The sequence below is a fragment of the Argiope bruennichi genome, chromosome 10 (genome assembly GCF_947563725.1).
Source record: "Argiope bruennichi chromosome 10, qqArgBrue1.1, whole genome shotgun sequence".
In the NCBI taxonomy this organism is placed as follows: Eukaryota; Metazoa; Arthropoda; class Arachnida; order Araneae; family Araneidae; genus Argiope; species Argiope bruennichi.
The window spans coordinates 62,483,481-62,510,930 of NC_079160.1; the positions used below are offsets into that span (position 1 = coordinate 62,483,481).

General features: G+C 31.3%; 1 protein-coding gene across 2 annotated transcripts; it reads left to right on the forward strand.

Annotated features, from left to right (window-relative positions):
• On the forward strand, positions 1-27,061 carry LOC129988920 (peroxidase-like). 2 transcript variants are annotated; one of them, XM_056097206.1, is made up of 14 exons: positions 1-125; positions 3,792-3,898; positions 4,323-4,395; positions 5,403-5,593; positions 5,682-5,852; positions 8,244-8,390; positions 9,169-9,273; positions 13,153-13,260; positions 14,770-14,905; positions 18,645-19,001; positions 19,641-19,832; positions 21,073-21,242; positions 24,901-25,003; positions 26,950-27,061. In XM_056097206.1, exons 1-14 carry the CDS (start codon positions 115-117, stop codon positions 27,020-27,022), a joined length of 1,944 nt encoding a protein of 647 aa, XP_055953181.1. In that variant the 5' UTR covers positions 1-114; the 3' UTR covers positions 27,023-27,061. The 2 variants fall into 2 exon arrangements, with proteins under 2 accessions (XP_055953181.1, XP_055953182.1); XM_056097207.1 differs by lacking the exon at positions 18,645-19,001.
• The last annotated feature ends 389 nt before the right edge of the window (positions 27,062-27,450 follow it).

Here is a 27,450-nt window from a genome sequence, read left to right on the forward strand (position 1 = left end):
CTCAATGCTTGTTTTAAATCGTCTGACACTCAGATATCACACCTGCTGGTCCGGTGATACTTCTGAGTGCTAATCATTCCCTCATATTTGAATTTTGTTTCGAAAAAATTTAGAATGAAATCATGGTAAGTTTTTGTTTTTTTCATACCTTTAAATTGAAATTGTTCCAAACAATCTTCTAAGATTTTTAAATTGTAAATTTTATCAGGCATTTTGGATCTAAAATAAATTGTATTCTGTACTCCAATAATTTTTGTGTGTTAAATGTAAACTTTTTTGTGTTTTTAATTTTCAAATATTAATCTTTGTTTTATTTTATTTTGTTCCAAAAATTTATATAATATTTTAAAATAGAATCTTTGCTTGAAAGGTTTTAAATCGATACAATATTTCATATTGTAATACTGATATAATATATATTTTACGTTGTTTTTATATTTTCTAATTTTTCCGCTCATTTACAACTCTTTTTGTCAATCCCTTTAGATTTCCTATGCTCAACATATATTGAAATTTTCGGAATTTATATTTATGAAATTTTATCTTCAACCCACCATATACACCATCAATTTGAAGGGCAAAAATATCTAAGAAAAACGGCAATGTAAATTATTAGAAACATTTCAAGAACCATCTAGAGTAAATGGTGAAAAATAAATTCAATAATTTTATGAACATGAAAAATAATTAGAGGACATAAGGAGTAAGAGATTTGGGCAAAAATCTCTGCAACTCTTACTTTTTGCCATCTATTTTTAGCTTTGGAACAAATGCTTATTAACCCTTTTGCCGTCCTTTCCTGTTAGCGAAAATTTCTGTGTTTCCTCTATTTTTCGCCTCTTTAGAACAAATAAAAATAAAAACTCAAACAAGTAAACATTTACAAAATGTTTTAACTCTGTAAAAGTTTAAAAATATAGAAGAACGCTTAAAGCGCGTTACGGTCGCCCTGAGAAGTTTTACTTGAACGCGCTAGGCGCGTTACGGAAGACGAAGAAGTTAATATTCCTATACTTGCCAATAAAATTTAAAATTTTTTATATCTGGAAAGAGATATTATTAGAGATTAGATAATTCCATAATGAAATTACGAAAGATGATCATATTAAAAAAATTATACTACAAAGTTTGAAAAAATGTAATACACACACACACACACACACACAAACACACACACACACACACACACACACAAACACACACACACACACACACACATACACACATTTCTTCTCATAGCTTAGGGATCAGTGGAATTACAAAAATATAAATATCATTCGCTATTTATTCGAAGGTAAGAATTAGGAATAAGAATTAAATCTAATATCTTTAAATGAGCAATATATATATATATATATATATATATATATATATATATATATATATATATACACACACATTCATTTCGAGTATCTCAGAATCGGCTCTAACGATTTGGATCAAATTTTATATTTAGTTAAAGTTATCTTTTTAAATTTATCTATATTGAGGTCTTTCATGAAAAAAAATTGCATTTTACACAAACACACACACAAAATAAGCCTTTTTTTTAGTAGCTAACTATTAAAATAAATTAATTCAACTTCCGCTCCGAAGTGCGAGTAATGCAGTATAGTGGTCAGAACAGCATGATTGAAGCGTATGTTGAAGGCCCTCTGTTCGAGTTGTGCTTTTTGCATTACTTTTTACTTATGTATTTATATTTAATATTTTTGCTTCTTAAGTTTATCTAATTTAAACATTAATTTATACAATTTAAATTCTATATTAATTTAAATGAATAATTAAAATCAATTAATAATTAATTTTAAATGCTATTTTGAGTTATATTATTTAAATATTAATTTAAATTAATAAATAAATTTAATTAATAATTAATTTTAAATGCTATTTTAAGTTATATTATTTAAATATTAATTTAAATTACTAAATGAATTTAATTAATAATTAATTTTAAATGTTAATTCAAATTAAAAATTGATTTTAATTAATAATTAATTTTAAATATTAATTTAAATTAAATTATTGAAATATTAATTTAACTTAATAACTTAATTTTAAATATTAATCATCCCAATCTTTATGTGAATGTATATTTATTTTGAATTATTATATTACGTTTGTGATATAATGAAAATTTTGTATATTTTGTAAATTTGTATGATTTAATTTATCAATAATAGTTCAGCACGTTATATCAATGTTCCGAATGAAAATAAACATATAAAATCAATAATGCTATTTTCGCTTTGATTTCGTCTTAATTTCTTTACTATTAATAGCATTAGTTTAGTCATATCTGAATATTTAATGAACTACATCTTATCCCACTAAATGGTTCCCCCCGGGGGGGGGGACCTCGTAATTAACGATGAGAAGCTTCCAGCATGGCAGTTGGTTCTCGCCACCCTGATGATTACAGAAAAAGGTGGAGTTCGGATCCTCCCATCGATGATGGGACGTACTTCCCAAGGTAAGGGTTGTACAGTGGCCGGTGATGACCCTTAGGACTCACCCCACTTCCCGCCAATGTTGCTGTTGCGGCGGTCCGGTGTTTCAGGTTTTTCCGAGTGCCTCAGGACGAATCGGAGTAGCTGGTTTAAGGTTTAAGCAATCACACCAAATGAATATATAATTTTAAATTATGCTTGAACGATAAACATAGAGCATTCTGAATAGTTAGCTGTATTTATAAAATGTCAAATAAAATTGGATGAAATCGGTCCAATTGTTGAAGTTGAAAACTTAATGAAAATTTAATTTTACTTAAATTCGATCAGGTCGGGATGGAGAGGTGATCATTTACGACCCATGTAAAGATCAAAAACTTTCAGAGGGAATAAAAATTTGCGAAATTGGTACACTGAATGAGGCTAGGAAACTCTGTTCATATTTTTACCTTTAGACAATGCACAATAAAGTAATGTTTTTATTTCTCACAAAAATGGAGAGTTGTAGGATGCAGATGACGATTATTGATCATATGCTTCAATAAAAGAAAACCTAATGAAATAAACGAAGTGATTGATACTGAGGAACTAATTTTATGGTTGCATTAATTATTTTAATTATATAAATTTTATGTTTCTGTGGTTTTGATTCATTAGCACCCATCTCAAGTGATGGCAATTGAAACGTTCTGATTGGTAGCAATGATTGTAAATTGGTGAAACACGCCCAATTGTTAAAGCTTCTTGTTCTGCTAAAATATATTTTCCGATATATTTCGAACTTTTAGAACGATAGTGGATAGGTTACCATTGATGACGTATCTAGATGACATGAATTTTCAAATGGAATAAAAATTCGAGAAACTGGTTAAGTGGTTGTGGTTGGTGGAGGGATGCCGAGGTTTTTGCCACCGAAAAAGTATAGTGAAATTGTGCTTTTGTGACTTGAAAATGGAAACTGAAGGTATTGAAGGGCTGGCGATGACATATCAAGAAGTCATAAACTTTGGGGTGAGGCAAAAATTGGCGAAACTAGACCAATGATTGCAGATGGGAAATTTGTACCTTTGCCTTCATCATTTTTATTTACAAAATATAATATGTGAATATTATTGCTGAACCTTATTGAAACTGGAAGAAAAATGAAGCAATTTAAACTAATATTTTGAAGTTGCTATTATAAGTAAACATACTATTTTTTTTTATTATGGCGTAAAAAACAAGACAGTCATTACCTTTTATCTTTTATTCTGCTTTCACTGAAATTTCTTTCCAAGTAAGGCTGTTGGAACACAAGGTGCAACATCATTTTACTTATATTATGTAATTGGGACATTTTAGGTACTTTTCTCTCATTCTCATCATTGGACTGGCATTCACAGAATTTTGCTTGGCAGGCAAGAGTCATTCGTCGATTTGTAAATCTAGAACAAATTCAAAACAATCTGGTGAGTACATAAATGTTTTCATTTTCCTTCCTGAGTTTTTTTGATAATTTTGACATAAGAGATATAAAATAATAAATGGAAAAAATGAACCTAATGGGATTTTAAACGATAAACTTTTATTACTTTAAGTAAAGAATCGTCCAGAAAAGAATCAAATCAACTTATTATGCTAAAATACATATTGATGACTTATTAAATTTAATGTAACTAGGTATAACAAAATATATAATTTAGTCAATTCAAATATTAACCACAAAAATTCAGAAATTATGATTATTGTATACTGTATATCGATTTTGAGTATAAGAAAATAATTAAAAATGAATGAATAATGTAGTTTATTTGTTTTCATCATTGAATTAAAATCTATAAATGGCAGAATGAACATAATATGATTCTAATTTATAAAATTTTGTCCCTATAGGTAAAGACCTGTCTGGCGATGAATCGAATTCTGAGTTTGATGACTCCAAGTCTTCTGAAAACAGTAATGAAAAGTAAGTTTTATTTTAGTTTAATGATGCAAATCGAATATGAAATCTTTTGAAAACATTAGGTAGCTATACATTTCTATGGCTATCTGCTTAAAACTGTACTGATCACAATAACCACTTTTCTGAAATTTTATGGCTATCTGCTTAAGTTTTGCACACGAGTGTAGTGTTTTATTATTTATATTTATATTATTATACTATCTTAATAATCATGTATTTCTTTGTCACTTGCTCTGCATCACTTTACATTAAATACTCTATTTCTGTTGTTTTATGTAACGTACAGAAGTATGAATATTTGCATTGATGCTGACGTTTTGTTTGTGATATGTTTTTATGCATAAATTCATTCACCAATCTGGAGAGTTGTTTGTTGATTTGTTTTAATGCTTTATCGTTGAGACTTAAGTTGCAATTATATGTTGTCGTTGAGACATAAGTTACAATTATACATATTAACTATTCATGACTTCAAAAATCAGGACTGAAAAATTAGTTTATGTTTCTATTTACCGTTAATTTGTCACAACACTTTCAAGTGGTCGTATGTTGCATTTGTATTTGCATGTTTCTATGTAATTTTGCTTAGATGTCTAAGTTCTATGCAGTTTATTGGTTAGTATTTCTAAATCACCTTGCATTACACACTATATTTCTGTTACTTTCGTCTTTTCTAACATATTCATTGCTAAGCATCAATTAAAGCTCTAAAACAAAAGAGTTGGACAGGCTCAACTAGGTAATGACTGACGTACTCATAAAAAAATTAAATCAGTTTATTGGACATTATTTTAAATTCTTGTGGTGAATAGCATATAAGCCAGTTAACAGCTCTTCTACCCGAACAATTGTTTTGGTATAATGGTTATGTTACTGGACTGCGAACAACAAGGTCCCAGGTTCTATCCTCGCGCATCTCTCTCCCCTAAATCCTTTTCAATTAAACACATTATTTCTGTTAATTTATGTGATGCGTGCTTACAAAATTTATGTTTTTTTTTCTATGACAGGTTTTACGAACCTACTGATGTAGAAGCTCACATTTCAGAGGATCCCAATGCATGTGCGAAGAATGTAAACGTGCTGTGTGATCCTACATATCCATATCGGATGTTCAATGGCTCTTGCAACAACTTAAATCATCCAAACTGGGGCGTCAGTTTTGAATGCTACATGAGATTCCAACCAGCTTTCTATAATGGTAAGTATAAAAAAATACCCACCAAGAAGTTTATACCTACTAGTTATGCTAAAAAAAACAAATTAATCCAATTATTTCGTTTTTTCAGGTTTTGGAAGTATCCGAATGTCCACTAAAGGTGGTCTACTACCCGAGCCCCGAGATCTCACTCTAAACATATTTAAAAATCTGCATCGACCAACCAGAAAGGTTTCTTTCATGTTCACAATATTCGGGCAGACTGTGGTGCATGATGTAACTTTATCTTTCCCAGCAGATGGTAAGTCATTTTTTTTTTTTTTTTGGAAAAAGTATTTCATTTTGAGATTTATTTCAAAATTTTAAAGGAGAAATTCAGTTGTAAAATTTTGTGTAACTTTGTTAATTTAGCCAGGCACCTAAATAAGTCATCCATTTTCGTCAATCCCTAGTCTTTCCTCCCATTGTAGACAGAAATTACAACAGCATTGTCTCATTCTACGTCCTCTATGAGAAAAACTAAAACATACTTTAGTCAGATTTGAAATTTTTTTTATTTAATTTGAATACCTCGACATTTAAAAATTAAATCAACAGTCACCTGATATTCTCGCCCCCAATTTTTGAAAGGTATCCCAGAATAAATCTTCGACAGATTCTTCAGTTTTAATAAATGAACTGGCTTAGATAATTTTATTCATTCGTTTGATCACTTTTCTAGCTATCAGAATGCTGACGAAAAACTACTATTTACTACTATAGTTCATCATAATTCATTGATATTATTAATCAAAGCCGTTAGAATCATAGACTCATTGAAGGCTGATAGCACATTTAAACATTACAATATTTTCTATAGCTTACAGTAATGGAAGTAACCTTAAAAAATCATTCTTTGAGTGCCTACTTCATGGATAATTCATAACAACTTCAGAGTTTAAATGAATTAAGAAAATTCGGAACCTTGTAAAATAATCAGAAATGGTTTAAGCATTGGTGACTCTCTTCTTGGCAGTCACAAACTGACCACTTCGACCCGCTGGAAGGCACACGGAAAACTTGAATGCCTGGACCGCCGCGACAGTAACATTGGCGGGAACTGTGGTTAAGCTCTAAAGCCCAATTCTGAAGACCCGTGCGTGTCTGGAGACAGACACATTCCCCCCTCTTTCCCCTTTCTTATGTTTTTCCGGGGTGCTTTGGTGTCTGTTCATTTTACCGACCATTTACGGGGAGCTCCGGATCGACGTCCACAGGTGGAGGTGGTCCATCAATGGGTCAGTTGGCAAATCCGTAAGGGCCCGGGTCGTCGGAACGCGGCTTCAGGGGTATCACCGGCAATGGTACAATTCTTCCCTAAGGAAGTACGTCCCGTCATCGATGGGAGAAGCCAGACCCTTACCTTTTCGTGTACCCACAGGGGTGGCGAAAACTAACTAGCTAACTAACTAACTAACGAAAACTAACTAACGGAAGCTTCTCATCCTCAATTATAAGGTGCACTCCTCCGTGGGGCTCTCATCTTGGCAATGATAATAATGTTCAACAAGTAGAACTGAAAATATCTCTAAGTGTATCATTGATTTTTTTCTTGCGAAAAAGTATTGTAATCGCAAAAAAAAAATCTTGACTCGTGATTTCGATGAATTTTCCTGCTTCAGAGATCTCTGAAACACACATTTTAGCCATTAAGATTGTCTATTTGTCTGTGAATACGACAGCTGAAAGATACTTTGAGCTGGATGAGATTAGGTGCATGGGATTACAACCAAATTCTTAGATTTTTTATCATATTTTGAATGAATATCACTTAAAAGAAATCTGTCTGTCTGTCTGTTCGAGTTCAAATGAATTCAATAACTATAAAACGCAAAGAACGAGGTACATAAAATTTCGTACACAGGTTTAGTATCTAAAATATGGATACATTCCAAATTTAGAGCCGAATCTGGCAAACGGCTTATTGTTCAATGATCTGCACTTTTACATGCATGAAAATGCAATAACTCATAATCACAATGAATTAAGTTAAAGAATTAGGTATATCATCTTATTTACAGCTGTAGTTTTGTGTCAAACGGTCGGGAAAAATATGTTCAAAATACATATTCTCGGTATAGATTCAGTAAAAATGCTAAACCTGCTTCAAAGATCTGTATTCCATATCTATTGTTCACCAAGGTCACCCAAGGGGCCTTAACCAGAGTTCACAGTTTTATACGGTGAAAGGGGTACAAGACGTTTACTGGAGAGTATACTAGAAAGCTCGGAGTGACCACTCTCGCTGATTTTGGATTGATTTTTTTTCAATGCATTAATCTACATTGTTGATTGTAAGTCACTTTAAATTATAAATTTAGTTTAGTTGTATTAGCGTGCCGTTTAAAAGCAATACTAGGGCCAATATTGGACAGATCTTGTAATTTTGAACCGCGGTCAGATGACTAGGACGACAAAGGAATTGAAGTCCTCCCTCTCCAAGCTTCCACACCAGCGGGAGGACTTTTGGCCCCGATTCATTTAACGGGCTTCAGGCCCGCATACACGATCGTTCTTCTGTGGAATCGTGTCTTGAACTTTAAATCCTTCGGCTTTGAAGCCGAGATCTTACCACCAGGCTACTGTGGGCCTTCGCGTTAAGTTATAAATATTGCGTTAATCTTCACTACAATACTTTTTTTTTCCTTTATAGCTCCCAGTCCTTGCTGTGCACCAGAGAATAAAGACGCACCCGCATGCTTGCCGATCTCAGTGCCATCGTATGATCCATTTTATTCGCGATTTAACGTAACTTGTTTGGAAATGATCCGAACTCTGCCTTGCTCCACCTGCAATACCGGTAAGATTTAATTTAACGCCTTCATACGTCAGAATAATTGAATTTATAATCAAGGCACTATTTCTTAGAAGCTTAACCAGTTAACTGTTTCGACCTCTTCGGAAAATGCGAATCTAAATTGTGTCGCAAAAATTTTGTGATGACGAGTATACTTGTCAAACACAGACTATGTGTAATATGAAATTATGTTTAATGAAATTAACTTTTATTTTTTTTATTTCAATTATCACATTTATATATTTACTTAAATATACACTTTTTGCCTATGAACGAAAAGAAACATATAAAATTAATTTATTATTCCAACTTGATGTTAGAGAATGGTATTGAACAAAACATGGTACAACATATTATAATCTTTTATTAGTTGCTTTGATTTCGACTTGGCCTCAATATATTTTAAACATCTTGAAATTTACGAATATGTTTGAATGTTTACTAAAATTGTAATTTTGATTGCATATTGTCACTATTTATTAGTCCTGACGAATAAAATCGTCATAACGCAAAATGTTGTCCTTTTTTCATGACGAGTATACTCGTCAAAACAGTTAACTCGTTAAAATATGGGATTTTAGCAAACTTTTTAAACTTCCGATTTATTCTTATATTATGATTTTTATTTTGGCTCGGTTTTTGATTTAAGGTCTTGCATGATCTATGATATAATCTAATGCATCAAATGAACTTAGAATGGATATAAAGAAACAAGTATCAATTTTTTTTTGATACCTGGTGAATAAGAATGAATAAGTGTGAAATTTTTTTCACCACTTAGGTAAGCATCAACAATCAAATGGGGTTACTGCAGCTTTGGATTCTTCTCTTGTTTATGGTGCTGATGATGAAAAAGCTAATCAAGTCAGAGCGAATGATGGATCAGGTGAGTAATAGCTTGTCGACTGATGGGTTTTTAAAATACAAGAACCATTTTTGATTATGCGTCTCCGATTTCGCCGAGTAATGTAGAAAATAAACTAGTGTAATATCTTAAGACGGATCAAATATAAAAGACGGATCAAAATTAAAGACGGATCAAATATAGAGAGTAGCGTAACAAAACAATTTTTTTTACAGCCTTTATATTTACAGCAAACAACTTGTCATATAAAGGCTGCTGTTCACGTTAATATTATTTACAAATATCAAATAACAGTTTAATCACGAAATAGTTCCTCAATCAAATCGAAAAATAAATCACAACAACAACAACAACAAAAAACTGCTAACAGACAGTTAGCTCTAAACGGCTACTCCAGGTCCGTTCCAGAATTCCACCGATCTTTATCGGGCCAGTCTTAATACAGAAACCCGAATCACACGGACCTTGTCAAAAAATCAGGAATAACTTCTCCAGACACCAACGTCTCTCCGAATTCCAATTCGAAGCCTTTCTCTCCTCTCCTATGAGGAAAAAAATACCGCATTTTATTTCCTTTAGATATATATGCCTCTGATTTCTCATTGGTGAACTTGAGTTCCCTATCACCCAATACTTGTTTAGAAACGCTGCCTCAATGGCCTCAACTTGATAGAGGGAGTGTCTGTTAAGGATTCCTATTTGTGGCCGACCCCTCTTGAGTACATGTTAATTATAACCTATTCGGAGTTAACATCGGCTGAAGTGCACCGGGGTTTGATACTTAATGACAACGGTTGCTAGGGATTGATCATTTCTTGATGACTTGCGGAATCTCTTTATAAGGGGAAAAAAGGTTAGTATCTGCGTGTTTTGACTTCTTCTCCCTTGAAGACATGATGGATCTATTTGAAACGACGGGACTCCCATCTGTGGTCTCATGTCTCAATAACCAGACACAAGACACGCCTATTGAAAAGGATCCACATCTGGCGGTCCTATACACTTAACTATGCATAGGGAAACGGGAACCGTTACATTTGGTCGTAATGCTAATGAGGGAAAAAGGGGAGGCGTTACATTAGTAGCAGTTAAAGTTATTTATTTGTACAAAAACCCTATAAATAAGTATATAGGATGTTCCAATAAGCTTGAAATTCTTTTTAATTATTAAATATTTGAGATAAGAAGACACTAAAAGTAATAAAGATGTTCAAAATAACTTAAGAAACTAGTTTATATTGGCAAAATTATTTTGCAATTAATTTTCAAAAAATGACACGTCGTACGTTTTCACAAGATACTATTAGACAAGATTGAGCAATCAGAAAAATTTTCTACTTAAAACTACATTCTTTTAAAAATTACCTACTGTGTATTTAAAAATATCTGAATTAGTCAAAAATAATGCTGAATACATATAAAATTAAGAAAAAAAGTATTTCAAGAAATAGAAACAAAGACGATAGGATACGAGGCAAATTTTTATTTTACAAACACATTTAAAAATCTTCTGTGGTTTCACATTGAGTATCATTTTTATTTTTTCATGTAGAAAGTGCATAATCACAATCACAAACTGACAACTCCGACCCGCGGGGAGGCTCACGGAAAAACTTGAATGATCGGACCGCCGCAACAGCAACACTGGCAGGAACTGTGGTTGAGTCCTAAGGGCCATCAACGGCCACAATACAACCCTTCCCTTGGGAAGTACTTCTCGTCATCAATAGGAGCAGCCAGACCCGCACCTTTTTCTGTATCTACAAGGGTGGCGAGAACCAACCACCATGCTGGAAGCTACTCATCCTCAATTTCGAGGGGACCCCGGAGGGAATATCTAAAGTATAAATCCGTCTCAGATTTTGAACAAAATTCGAAGCGGATTGATAGTTTCTCGATCTGTATATTCGCATGCATAAGCGTTATATTTCGCAAAAAGGGAATAATTTAGAAGAATAAAATTTGGCAGATGATCTTATTAATAAAATTTTAAATTTCAATTAAATTTTGATTTTAATAAATGGACAAAAGTTGTTCAAAGTATTCAATTCTCTTTATTAAACTACAAACTGCAAATATTTATGGACTCATGCTCATACAAATGCACATGGACATGACTTTAAAAATGAAAATCTAAATACTTTTGGCATTCATGAGCTTCATCAAGGTCCACAATGTTCATTCAAAAGGGATGGGGGAGATTAATACCTTTATGATTTGGCATGCGAGAAAGGGCGATTTTCTTTCTTGTTTTAAATGAAAAAGGACAAATACGTACATCTGAGATGTTAAAAGATGAATTCAGAGATGATTTTTTTTCTATCCAACGTAATTTATAGCAACAATTCTTGTTCACGTGATGAATATAAAATGGTGAGCGACGATTCAAACTGCTTATAGTGCGAAGTTACGCTTTGTTGGTGATAATAAGAAAATTAGCTGAAATGAGTTTTATTTTCATTTGAAATCCTTAGTTATTTTTCTTCTTTTCTCTTTCGGTAATTTAATTTTACTTTCATGTAAAAATTGTAATTACATTTGAATTCAACTAAACGATTTTTAAACTGGTTTGTATGTGATATAAAAAGCTCAATTTTTTTTTAAAAAAAAATTATAAATTATTTCTATTTTTATTGTTTTAAATTATAGAAAAAAGAAAAATAAATCATCGGTTTTTCTTCTTCATTATAGTAGTTCGCCTTGCTTAAAATATACAAGAATACTGTTACAAACCTGTAATGTTACTTCCCAGCATGGTTAGTTCTTTTACTGGAAAGACCGATTTACAATCATCTGTATTGGATGCTGCTCGGGTGCCGAGCCAGTAATTCCAGAGCCTGGCGTCAAACTTGGTGACCATTTGACGACAAAATAGATAATGCTGGAAACTTTGTGAATTTTAATGATTCATCCAATAGGAACTGAGATATGCCTGATTGGCCCAGAACCTTCTCGGCCCACCTCCCGGAAAGTATATAAGGAGGCCAATCTCAAACTACAGTAAATCGCAGTTGGAGTCGTAGTCAAGTTCGAATCTTCGAGAGGCTAGCGAAGCAACGGAGCAGGACCAGCGTTGCGTGGAGTACAAGCTATTGCTGAACTGAGCCTGTGTGCCGAGTCCTGTTGTCTATTGTGGAAACAACATGTGAATCGGGCATATCTAAAGCGAGGAGACAATGGAGAATATCAACTGTTTGGAGAGACCGTAGAGCGAAGCTCCAAAGGTTCTCTTTCCTGCTGAATTCTGTCTGGCCGCTGTGTGTGCTGTTGTCGTTGTTACTACCGAATTACTACTTGTGCGCTACTGTCTGTTGTAGTGTGCTGCTGTGTGTTCGTCTCAGATGTACATATTTGCCGTCTTTGTGTTTGTATTTGTGTGTTAAATAAACGTCGTCGTCGTTGTTGTTGTTTTCTACTGAGGCCTGCTGATTGTTTTCACACCATACACTCACTACAAACGGACCCGGTGATTTTACGGACTTAGTAATAGTGGAATCCGTAACAATATTAAATATGCATTTCTGTAGTGTGCAACAAAACGAAATATTTCTTGAATGATTAATTCTGTCTACAGGAATCATATGAAATTTAAAAAGCATCAGTTTTTGGAAATTTATTTCAAAGCTATTTGTTTAACATATAAACTTTTTATTTTAGCTAATTTCGAATTTTTGAGATTTTCGGTGTCGATTAATTTCCAATAGTTAAAAGTAAAAAATACTTTTCAACTTTTTTTGGAACACCCTGTATTTATATATTATTGATATAACACTCAAGATTTCTGATAGATGATAAAACGCGAATTATGCATATGGAAATATTATAACATACGTGCCAAATTTATAAAGTGAAGCTATCATTAAAGAATGACTCATCAGTTGTATTTTTTCTTGATTTCAGGCAAACTGAAATCCAACAACACTCAAAATGGTGAACTTCTACCCACTGGCATAGATCCTTTGGACATTTTCTGTTACAAAAAGATACAGTCAAAATGTTTCTTTGCAGGTACTTTATTGCTTTTTGTAGTAATATTAAGGTCATTCAATAAAAAAATGAGACAAAGGTTGCCGCTATGCCCCAATCAGTTAGCTAAGTGAAGAAATATAATTTGATCATCTCTATATAAAAATTCTCAAAAAAAAAAAAAAAATAAGATTTCATTCTTCTTATATAGTCTCCTGGTGTAAGAAGTTTAGTTTAATTATATTAACATCCCGGTTTAAAGCAACACTAGGGCTATTTTGGGACGTATCTCGTAATTTTGGACCACGGTCAGGTGACGTGGACGACACCTGAGCTGGCACCCCCTCTCCAAATTTGCACACCTTACCAACGGGAGGACATTTAACCCGAAGGATTTGGCGTGCACCAGACCCTCTTCCACAACGGTTCGTCGGTGGAATGAGATCTCGAACCCGAAACCCACCGATTCCAAAACCGAGGGCTTATCACCAGGCCACCGCGGACCTCTTTATACACGAAAAAGAGAGAGAGAGAGAAATCAGTTGGATGCACCATTCATGTCAGTAATCATAGTTCTAATGAAATTATAGATCAAAATGAGTCTATAGTATAATGTGAAATCAAAGCGAGGAAGTAAGAAAAAATGGAACATTATAGAGAAGTGCTCATTTTACTGCGACTAGCAATCAAGCCAAAATTACACAGAAACACTCTCATCGTCTGTGTTAAAAGTGTGTGTTAACTGTGTTTTTAAATGATAATGCTCACTTTCAAAAGGTCTTGGAAGGAAATGTTCTCTGTCTACATTTTGTGATTTCGCTGTGTTAAAATTGCAAAGGAAAACATTATTGCTAGCGTTAGAGTGGTACGTACCAATCGTCCAAAAACTAGCTTAAAAACTGCTATTTTGGATGGATACCAGAAATGGTAACATTGGAAAGAATTGTAGAAAAATTGACGACAAATCGCCTCAAAGTATTTCATTTTTGGCAATAGTACATTAATTTTAAGTCTAGCCGTATCTTTATGTTACCCCTATGGGAATTGATATTCGTATCTTCTAAAACAATTATCTTACAAAAAATAATTTTTGTATTATCTTGAGTCAAAAAAATTATCTTTTAATGATATCAATTTCATTTCTGCTCAAATTCCACTTTAAAAGAAATAATATTTTAAATTCAATTTGTTACATTATCTGAAAACATGGTTTTAAATGCTATGAAAAAATTCAAACTGTATATCAAGACATTCAATAGCGTGTTTTTACCAGTCATTAACTTTGTAAGAGGATTTTTCACTTTCACTTTTATTTCGTAATGCATATACTTTTTTAATTTGCAGTATACTCATGCTTTTTCAGGGTTGTCAAATAACAAATGAATCATTTAACAACTTAAAAAGTCGATAAAGTTGGCGAACGAACTAGTCGCCAAAGGTGGCTGGTATAAACTATCACATCAATGCCAAATATACTGCAAAACCAAATGATAATTTATTGAGACTTATGTTTTCTTTCTATTAAAATGATGACACATTTTTATATTTTAGGAGATTTTCGAGTAAACCAGCACGCAACTCTAACCGGTTTGCAGACTTTGTATATGAGGGAACACAACAGAGTTGCAGCCGAACTGAAGCGATTGAATTCTCACTGGGGCGAAGAACGCTTATTTCAAGAAGCCAGGTTTTATTCTTTCATGGATCGCAAATAGAATCTTATATCTTTAAACGAGCAATTCTTGTATATATATATCTAGAAAAGACTCTAACGATTTGGATTACATTTTATATTTATATAAGGTTTTGCTTTTCAAGTTTATCTATATAGGTGTCTTTTCAGAAAAAAAAAATGGGATTTTACACACACACACACACACACACACACACACACACACACACACACACACACACACACACACACACACACACACACACACACACACACACACACACACACACACACACAAACCCATTTTTTTTAAGCTAACTATTACAGTCCAAGAGATGGAATCACTACCCATGTGCTGCAGGTCCTCGGTTCGAGTCGCGCTTTTTGCTTTAACTTTTTACTTATGTATTTATATTTAACACTTTTTCATTTTATGTTAATCTATATAGGTGTCTTTCCTTAAAAAAAACAAGATTTTACACTCCCCATTTTTTTATTATTAGAGCCTTATTCTATCTGCTCTCATGATAGCAATGTCATGTAGCGTCATCTCGGATTCGATTTCACCATGGTAAAACTGAGTGCAAATTCATAAACATAAGTAATGATAGACAAACTATAAACTGAATACTGTAATATAGCAGATTGTTTCGAGTCACATGTTAAACTAAGTGTGTCTATGATTTTTTTTGTTTTTAAATGACCAGTTCATACGTAGGCAAGATTGAAAAATATTCCTATGTAATCAGTATGTGATTCGTAACGAAACAATTAAAAAAAAACCTGCCGAGGGAAGCACGATTTCCCAGATATTGATTACTGAGGACTAATTTCTTAACATATAATTTTTGTTATCATTGTTACCCTACTGGAAGTGAGAAGATGCCAATGTGATGATATTTTCCTACTTACATAAAGGAGATAAATGAAGAAATCAGCGGAATCGGTCTCCCAACAACTTTCTCGCATACTCTCTAATAAATTTATCATACCAGAGAGCACTGGCGTACAACAGTTACGAAAAATATTAGCCTTTGGAATGAATTTGGCATTTTTACTGATCAGTTGTGTGATTCTTGACGAGTTTTTTTTTGGTGATTAATCCCTGGCATGTGGTAAATAGGATCCAAAAATCGGATTTGTATGTTAGAGACGTTTTTCCCAGTCGATTGAAACACAAATTTATCATAGAACTACAGTTGTAGTCACAAAATCACATATCAAATTTGATATTTTTAAGTTAATGCTTTTTTGTATCATCGCATTTACATGTTTCTGAAAACACTGACCGACAGAGAATGAATCTATCGTTGGTTTTGGCTCAAAATTTCACACGCGTCTCTACTATAGATGTTAAAGATCGCAAGTAGTGAGACTAATTTTTTCAATGGTGAAATGACGGAGAGTTTGTATTAGATGATAGCACATCCCTTTGTCACGATTTGAAAGTGATTTTTATTTAAATTTAAAACTATTTAAGAAAGCAAATAAATTATAAGAATACAAACTAAAATACCAGTTTGAAAACTTTGCATTTCCTTGAACAATCTGTATAAAAAGACCCTACATTCAGTATATAATTTAACAATTATCGATAGCTTTAAAAATACTAAAAAACATAAATTATGGCTTGTATAATCTGCGAAAGTGATCCTTTTTTTGCCCGAAATTTCAACATAAAAAATAATTAATAGGATAAATAAGCATGTGAAAACTATTGCAAAATATCAGTAATCTCGGTCCACAGGCGAGTCAAATGAAATATTCCCGATCAGTTTAGTTATAATTCTGTGCTTGTTTCGGTATTATCAGTTGAAATTGGGGTGGTAGCTTCATAAGCCAGTTAACAGCCTCCTGACTGGAGTGATTACTTTTGCCTAGTGATTATGTTAGGCGGTTATGACCCTCACGTCACAGGTTCGGTCCTCGCTCAGCCAATCTCCACATTGGTGACCTTGACCACGTAACTTTCGTGCAGCTGTTGTGGCGCAGCATCTACCCGCATCAAAATGTCGTCAGACACACTTGATGCAGCAACCAAAAAGTCGTCAGACTCACTTGACGCAACTGCCACTATCACCACTTAACAGCAACAACTTACACACGCTCGTCATAATGCTTGGCGCGATAATATCGTTCGTCTCTCCGCTGACTCACAGGTAGGGAAGTATTGTGTTGGTAGTTTCATAAGCCAGTTAAGAACCTCCGGGCTTTGTAAGTGGTGATGTTACACGGCTATGGACTCTAACGTCGCAGGTTCGGTCCTCGGCAATGCCAATTTCCGCAAAATTATGTCATACATTTGTTGAGCTCGGATGCTTCCTGAATGGTCTGACAAAAGCAGCATTTGTATTTAATAATTCTGGAAAATTAAATATCAAAGTTCAGCATTTATTCCATGGTCAGTATAATGCAAGATCAGCCTAAGATAAGACAATGCCTATAAACTTTGATTAAACTTGGTCTGTGTACTTAAAACTTCACTATCCGATAATCTGGCTGCATTTAAAAACGTTTTAATTATATAAATGCAAGATTTAAACAACTTTTAAATATTATGATAAATGATTTTTATATCAAAAAGACATATTGAAAGTCATTTTTTGGTTGAAAAGACATTAAAAATTCTGGCACAAATGCTTGATATATTCAAAAGGCATTCAAAATATTTCAACTTTAAAATACACTCTAGCCTGTATAAAAAATAATATATTATTGTTGAAACTAAGGACAAAGATTTCATTCAAAATGTTTGAGGTAGGAAATATTTTGATCCTATTAACTTTGATTAAACTTGTTAACTTCAATATCCGATAATCTAGATGCATTTAAAAACGTTTTAATTAGAACATTATTGTTAGATTATCAAGAGAATAAAATAACATATTATTTAAAAACTAGCTACTTTTGGCGACCATTTCTCTCGCCAAATTTATCGACTATTTAGGTTGTTAAATTATTCATTTTTTATTTGATACGACAGAAAAACATGAATTCAAACAGCATATTGCAAATTAAAAAAGCATATAGATTACGAAATAAAAGAGAAAGTGAAAATCTTACTATTGAGTTAATGACTGGTAAAAACAAGCGATTAAATGTTTTGGTGTGTAGTTGGAATTCCTTCATAACATTTAAAAACATTTTTTTTCTAATAATGTATCAAACTGAATTAAAATATTATTTCTTTTAAAGAAGAAATTGTGCAGAAATAAAATTGATATCCTTAAAAAGATGTTTTTTTTTTTTTTTAAATCTTAAGGTAATAAAAATATCATTATTTGTAAGATAGAAAATATTATGTATAATATATGTTTGAAATAATTATATGTTTGAATATATATATATATATTTGTTTTAGAAAATATGAATATCAATTTCCATAGGGAAGTCATACCTATTAGGCATAGACTTAAAATTAATGTAAAACATTTGAAATATTTTGAGGCGATTTGCCACAAATTATTTGCAATCTTTAAAAGCCATTTGTTTCCATTTCTGGTATTCATCCAGAATAGCAGTTTTTAGGACGAGTTTTTGGACGATTGACAAGATTCCATGTGCTTGTCGAGAAACCATTGAGCAGAATATATTATTACGAGCATTTTATTTTCAGAGGGATGCATCGCTATTTTTAAGTTATAGCAATAATTCACACTTAGAATTTTCAATCATTAAATGCAGTATTCAAAAGTACAGTACAAAAATTCATTTCTGACAAACTTTTACCCCCTCCCCCCTTTTTTTTTTGTAGGAGAATAAACATTGCAGAAATCCAATGCATCACCTTCAAAGAATATTTGCCATACTTACTTGGACCCTCACTTATGAAAAAGTTTGATTTGTGTTTGAAAAACGGAACTGAAGGCTCAAAGTACAATTCTAAAGTTCGGCTTGGCATGTGGAACGAATTTGCTACCGCCTGCTTTCGACTTCACAGCATGGTAGCTACTGAAGTTGGAGCACTAAATCTAAGATTCAAGAATCTGTATTCTAACCCTGGTTTAATTCATCAAGGTCATATGGGGCAACTTTTACAAGGTGTATGCAAAGTATCTTCTGAGAAATATGATCACTGGTTCGTTAATGACACTACAGATTTCTCATACCTGTAAGTACCATTTCTCGTGTTATTCCAAATTTCATGAGTGAAGACAAGTTCATAGAAAATCTCATAATTGAACAAAACATCATGTTTTCATCAGTTCTAAATTTATTTTAACGAATCAAGAAAAAATATTAATATGTTGTTTTGTTTGATTGTATTGTTGCATATTTCGTTTAATACATATCTGCAACTCTTTCCCACATCAATACTCTTTTGCTTTTAGCTTCCTAGTATCGAATGAAAAAATATTATACTCCTCAAAAAGTCAATATCATGAATCTACACATTTTACATTTCATCGTGTACGAAAATATCATTGTTAAAATTATGATTAAATAAGATAACTAAATACGATAATTCCAAACTACAATAAGATAGACGAATGAAAGTTGGCTTGCATTACTTACACCAAAAATGTACATTTGTGTCAATTTGTACCGAAATCCAATAGTGGAACGTTTGTTTATCAACTCCATAATTATCTATATGATCTTTATAACTTAAAAAAATTAAATTACTAGATAGATGATATTACATATATATATATAACAATTTTAATGTGCATAATTTATTACAGATAAAGAGTGGTTATGTTTGGGCAGAACTATTTCATTTAGTTATTTTATATTTTTATACTTCTAGACCACCTGATGTGCCATACGGAAATGACATTAGTTCTACTGACATACAGAGAGGAAGGGAACATGGATTGACCCCTTATGTGCATTTGGTGCGATATTGCTTCGGCAATAAAGTCAACATCTCCTCGTTCGCAGACCTTGCATCTGGTCTGATGTCTTGCAAAAATGCAAATCTGCTACAGAAAAACTACAAGTGAGAATTTTTATTGTTTTGATGCTATTCCATTAATTAAGGCATCAAAGTCTTTTGGGTCTCAAGAAATATTATAAATACATGATGTCCACTCTAATCATGGGCCAACAGCTAATTTCAAAACAGATAAGCATATGCTACCGTTTGGAATAAGGATCTAAATAACGAAAATAATTATCTCTCGTGCCAGTTGAATTAATAAATGTAATACAGAAAAATTATGAAATTTAAATTTTTATATAAACTACCGGTCGTATTAGTCAGATTTAGTATTATATTTATTCTTAATACTCTAATATTTTAAATACATAAAAGGTCAAAAAAAAAGCTGAATAAAAAGTTGAATAAAGCTTTGAATATCATTTTTTATTTTCTCGTATACGTTGTATAGCGAAAGTATAACAATCGTCAAAAAATTCAAACTCGAGATTTTGACGAATCTACACGTTTTAGACCTCTCTGAGTTCGAAAAACACATTTTTAGAAAATATCCATCTGTCTGTGATAAAGATAACTCAAAAATACATTGAGCTAGAAGGATGAAATTTGGTATATGGTCTTTACACTAAATTTGTAGATTTCTATCAAAGTCCATTCAAAGGAAGCATGTCTGTCCGGCTATTCGAATATAAGTTATCACGATAGGTACAAAACGAAGACAGCTACGATAGATACGATTCGGCACACAGATTTAACATCTATAATGTAGACACCTATCGGACTTTGAGTCATATCCAACGACGGGTTGACTGCCTGTATGTCTGTACATTCAGAAACACGTAAACTCAATAATTTAAAAACGCAACATTTAAATATATCAAATTTGGTATAGGATTTTGTTATTACAGGTGTAGTTTTGAGTCAAATTGTTGTTCCAAGTGATTAAAAAAAATGTGTCTAAAGCAGAAATTTGATTTTTGTGCACTATTAAAGCACGCCAAGGATTAATCGCCAAAATACTCGCTCAGGATGACTGATAGATTCAACAACAATGCATAGAGAGCACTCAGAAAAAATAGAAAAAGCAAAGTAAAATAAAAAGATTTTACTTTAAAGATTTGTGGAACTCCATAGTACTACCACCAATGTTTGTTATTTGATAACATCTGAAGAGATAATCAATAAAATTGCGACAGCTTCAAAATGTACTTTTTTTGGGTTGAATACCTGTTGGCGACTCTAAAAAAATTACAATAATTAAAGATTTGATTCAGCATTTAACTTTCACATTTTTTTACAGGTCAGTAGAAGATGTGGATTTATGGGTAGGGATCCAGATGGAACATCACCTCCCAGGTGCTGAAGTAGGCCTAACAGCGGCTTGCATCATTGCCAAACAATTGCATGTTACAAAATTTGGAGATCGATTTTTTTTCGAACATGAAGGCGAAGTACCTTCGTTTACACCAGGTAAATATTTAGAACGTTTACATACAAAAAATAGTTCACCAGAACATTTCATGTTCAAAACATTCTCTTTTGGTAAATTATTAGTTAAGATTTAAGAGAAAAAATGTATGGTTTCTTGCCATGCATATTAAAATCGAGCCAATTAGCTAAGAACTCGCCAAAAGTTCGCCACACAATGGTAAGAATTGCACCATTCACACGCAATGATAAGAATTGCAATACAAATTGCCAAAAGAAAATTATTAAAAAGTAATTGAAATTCGGCATCCATACTATATTTTTTTCATTCGAGTCTATTATTTAAATGATTTCAAATATCCAAATTAAAATTTTTACTTATTTCATTTATTACTGATTTCAATAGTTAACTCCAGCATCACTACAAGTGCGCCTGTCATTTAACATGTTACTTCGTCTTGTTCTACGTTACACTGACTTGAGGTGTCATGTGCTTTATCCACTTGCAAGATGCGCAGTAGATTCCGAATTTAAATTAGGTTGGAATATCTTCTAAGGAGCATTACTTAAGAATTGAATCCAATATTTAATTGTATGGCTGAAATTTATCTAATTCGAATGTTTGATCATGCTATTACAAATACAACACTTAGCTCTTTCTTGATAGAGTGGCATCAAACAAAACCAAAGTATTTTAATATTGGCAGGTATCAAATTGATTCTTTATTGATATGATTTGGCGAGTTATTCTTATGATTTGGCATGGTTTTGTCTGGTGCTGCTCTAACGGAAAAACATCTTTTGTATTATTTTAGAATCAAATAGGAACGTGCAAAATAAAACATGCTATAGAAATCCAGCAGATAGTCCTCTCTTATGATAGAACAAAATGTTTGGTGAATATAAGTTGCATGTTTTTTCATAAATACGATGAGATTGAGCTATAAGAATTAATATGTAAAGAATTTACGATCTTTGAGATATAAACGACTTGTCGCCTTTGTAGACCAGCTGATTCCCCAGAAACTTTGGTTGCGTTTAATTTAAGGTTAATCCTTTACCCATAACTAACTTAATACTCTCTAAACAAAGACATTTGTCTACTGAAGTCGAATCCTATAGTATCATAGTATCAATAAAAACTTGAGAATCTATTTAAATTTACGCGTTGTCTTTTTAAGTAATGCGATTTCACTTTCTGATTTCTTCTGAAAACTTCACAGATAATTAGTCGAATCTATATGTCTTAGATTTTAAAGATGGAAAAGAAAATCACGAGATTAAATATTTGATGAGTCAATGAAAATGGTTTGCGTTTCTGGTTTAAATAAATACTTGCAGTTGTAAATTTCTTTTCACAATGACATTTATTGCTGAAAATAGAGCAGAAAACATTTTTAAAGAAATATAGAATTTCAAGAAAAATGTAATTACATTTAATCTGTTGTAATTAAAAAAAAAACAATCTTTGCATATTTTAAAAAGTTGTAAAAATCAAATTTGTGATATAATACTTTCTAGAGTTATGGAGACGAAACTTTGAAATCTCATTTACTTTTTAATTAAATTTTAGAAAAAAAAATATTAAGGTACACATTTTGAACTCCTAAAATATACTTGTGCGAAATTAAGTAACTTATGTGTAATAGTCTCTCCTGTACGGTACCGAAAATCAAACGCACGCGGACACACGAACATTTCCTTATATTAGTATACATTACATACTCCTTTTCTAAAATTTGCTTTTAATTCATAATCTAAATAAATCTCTACTCTTGTAGATCTATAACAGAATAAAAATTTGGATTTTGCAAACACTATTGAAAATAATATGGATCTGGAATTTGTCACCTTATCAGAACCTTTAAAACTTTATGTACTCTTTTTGAAAAAGAAACTCATCCCTCATACTGAAAATAAATAATTTAATTCTAAAGATTGGTAAGTGTTCGAATAATAAAACACCCAATGAAATCATTTGAGGAAGTGAGAGATGAATGACCACACCCAGTATGAGATATTTTCAGTAAATTTATATATAGATTTGAGTATTCTGTGGTATGCTGCCAAAACTAAAAATATCAATATTGACAGATGATCTTTCATTTTAGAAGGATGTCTTGTAGGTCATTTTCAAATTCGAAAAGGCTAAAAACTGTAGAACAGCTATTCGAAATATTCAAGGGACGCTTAAAATAATTCGCTTTTGAAAAATTTCTGATCAAAGCATGTTCTGTGTGTCTCTTTGTATTTATTATTACTGCGTTTGAAATATAAGAATTCAAAATTATTTAACATGAAGGCTAAAAATCTTTTGGAATATTAGCTATAATTATTTTCAACAATATTTAATAATACTTTCGAAGATACAATGTAAATTATGATGTGGAGTGTGCATCTAAGAGGGATTTCTTTTTGAAATTCTAATTAAAATTTAAATTAATTAACAATTAAGCGAGAATTTGACAATTTTTCACGATAACTTCCGAAAATGTTACTCAAAAATTTACTGTTTTATCGTTATAAAATTTTCAATATTATCTTTTTACTGATTGCTGTTTTTTTGCCATGTAATTTTTTTCTGACTTTTAACAATATTTTTAAAATATTTTTTTGCAAAAGTTTTAACACTATCTTGCGATGAAATTCAAATCTTTTTCATTATTTCATCAAATATTTAATCACGTGAATTTTTTTTTACTTTATCAAAAGTTAAAGTTTGCAAATATTTTGCATGATTTCCAACAATGTATTTACTGCTGTAATGAAATTAAAGATGTTTTTATTCTTTCAGTAAAATATTTAATAGCTTAATTGTTTTGTATATCGTTGAAAGCTAAAATTGAATCCTTTATTATTTACATAATAAGGAAAAGGAATAAGAAATTAATTATCATAGGAATAATAAAGTAAAGCTATGGTATTGCGAAAGCCAGCATGCAGTTAGAAGATAAATTATACGGGCAATTACATTTTTGATGACAATATGAGGTTAGTAAGTTTGGTTAGGAAGTTTCATTTATACAATGATTGAAATAAGTGCAAGGCTGTTAAAATAACAAAATATTAACTTAACATCGTCAGTACTAAACAAGAAAGAAAAGCTGGTCAACATTTGTATCAAGTGAATAAATATATAAAAGTATATAAATATGTATCAAGTAAATAAATATATAAAAAAATTTCAGATTAAAGTGCTTTTTGGTTTAATTGTTTTTATAGGTACAAAATGTGGAAGACCAAACAGCGGTGAAATATTCAAATTTTAAGATGCAAATGTTAAAAATTTCACCTTTTTTTGAAATTTTTGCTGTGAAATCCCTCATTTTATTTTGTTTGCAACTTTAATAAATTGTAAAAAGTCTGAAAAATCAACATTAACATTCAAGAAAACTCTTCCTTTACTTTTTAATTCTATTGCGTCTTTTTTAAATATTATTTGAGCTGAATGTAAATATCCTTATTTGTGTTAATCAAACAAGGAATTAAATGTTTCTATTAAACTGCTTTCAAATCATTTTAATTCTTTAAACTATTGAAAAAGAATTTGCATTTTTAATATGATAACTATTTTTGTACTTAAATAAACTCACTTAACATCAACGCTTTCTGACCCAGATGTGATCAAAATCCGAATAAGTCTGAAAACTTCTTTTGTTTCCTTTTTTTCTGGTTTGAAATTCAAACTTTGTCTTTTCAGATCAAAGGGCATCTTTGAAACAGTGTTCCTTGTCTCGTATACTGTGTGATAATACACCCATCAAAGAGATACAAAAGAATACAATGCTTCTTCAGAGTAAAGAGTAAGTTTCAATAGAAAAAAGTGAAAGATAATTTTAATTTGGAAAGTATTCATATATAGATACTCCTATACATAGGGTATCCCCAAAAAGTGGAAGGAGTTTTTATCTCCCAAAGTATTGCATTAAGAAATTACTTCCAGTTACAGAATTCCATTACATAAGATGGGAATTGGATGAAAACACGTTGGTTTCAATGGAGGCTGATAGTAAATAGTTTACAAAATTGAATTTTTTTTACATCCCTTACAGAGTAAAAGCTCCAATTAGTAAAATATTTCTTCCACATTTCTCTATACACACACAAAATGTCTCGCTTTTATCCAAGAAATTAGTTGTGAAATACTTATTTTTAAATTTAGAGGGATTAATCACGACTTTAGATGAAACATATATTTGAAAAATACAAACTTATTCGGTGTAGAAAAATTGTCATATGCCTAGCACATGACAATAGGGATGACTTGTATATCATACCTGAAAGTTGTAGCTGAAGTCCCGCTCAAACACTGGTTAGATGTATGATAAATGATCTAAGTTAACAAATTCGTCTTTTAATATCCCAGTAAGTTTTACAGATAGAAAAAGCAAAGTTTGTATCCTTATAGAAGAGTCTCTGAAAAATATTTACTCATCGACATTTTTTCTTTATGGAACGTATAAAAATATAATTGTTGTAATTTTTTACTATCCTTCCCCAAAAAGCCAAGGTATTTTCATGGGTTTGCTAACCTTATTTGATGGAACTTTGCTCTGGAAGTATATACCTAATTACTGTATTTAACAAAATAAACACATGTTCCATCTTTTTGGGACACCTTGTGTATACGTAATAATTTAATTTTGACTGCATTCTCACGGTTATCTTGATGTAATAACGGTAACTGTTTTAAACTACTATCCTAGCAATTCTTTTATTTCTGTTTCAGCATCATTCTCGAAAGCAGAATATCTCGTTTCCAAACTGTAAAAAGCCGTGTACTTGCTGCAATAATATTGAAAACTGCATTCTAATTTCCGCTTAAACAATAAACTTATAAATAAATAAAGTTAGGGCTATTTTTAAATGACTTCAAATTCTTCAATATTATACGATATAAAAACCGTTAATCTGAGTGAAAAGAATTCTATACTACATCCTTATTCAAAGCAAAGAAACACGAAACGTTTGAAGAATACCATAACCCAATGGCTTTGGTATTAAAATATTTTTTTTAAAAAAAGACGGTTTTAAAAAAAAGTAAAAAGAAGCAATTAATGAAAATCATTTATTTTTTACCTGATAAAGTTTGCCATTTGTACATTAATTAAACAGACATTTCAAAATTATAAAAATTGCTAAAATGAATTGATTTTTTAAATCATTTCGATAGTTAGCTATATTATAAAAGAATCTACAAAATAATGAATGAATCATATTAATGACAGACAATGTTAATGTCAACATTCTTTCTTTTTTTTTTCTCACGTAGACATTTGTTTGAAGTACACTGATATTTAGAATTCTTCTACCCACATTTTATTCTCTACACGTTTCTAAAATGGATTATTCTTACAAAGGGATATTCTTTATTTTTAAGGGATTGCGCATGCTCTTTACATGAAATATCGTCAGGTATTTCACATTAGATATCGTCCGATTTCAGAGTGTAGTTCAAAATTGAAGAGTATAGTGTTCTTTTCTTGTAGACTAATAAGATCATTAAATAGTAATCATTTGTGAATTCTCTGCTCTGCAGGTATCCCTAATATAATACATATTAGTTCTAGTACGATTACGATTTTAGTGACTCTTATTTATGAGTTTTAGTGCAATATTTAGTGCCTTTCAATTAAATTTTTTTATTAGCTATTAAACATGCTTGAATTTGTAATGCTTAATTATTTAATGTATTTGTAATATTAGTGAGTAATTTCTTTCTTCAATACATTTTTTCCCTTTTTTTCAGAAACCCCAAAGTGTCCTGTGATGACATTCCAAGTATTGACCTTACTTTATGGAAGGAAGATCCTTCAATGTAAAGTAATATCGTTTATAAATGCAAATGCAGATCACACGAATCTCAAATGATTTGATTTTACTTTTTTGTTTTGAACTCAAAGTTTGGTTAGCATTAATATATATATATATATATATATATATATATATATATATATATATATATATATATATATATATATATATATATATATATATATATATATATATATATATATATATATATATATATATATATTAATACTTTTACATTGTCATTCATTGTTTACATTAGGATACCACATAAAGAAAGAGCAAAAAAAAAAAATCCATCAGTTCTATTAATTGTTTCTTGAATCCTTTTTATCGAAATTTCTTTAAAAAAATACGTGTAAAACAAATAATGATGGATAAAAAGAAAAGTTTATAACGAAGTTTATTAAGGCGGTCGGAGTAGTTAATGTATAATTTT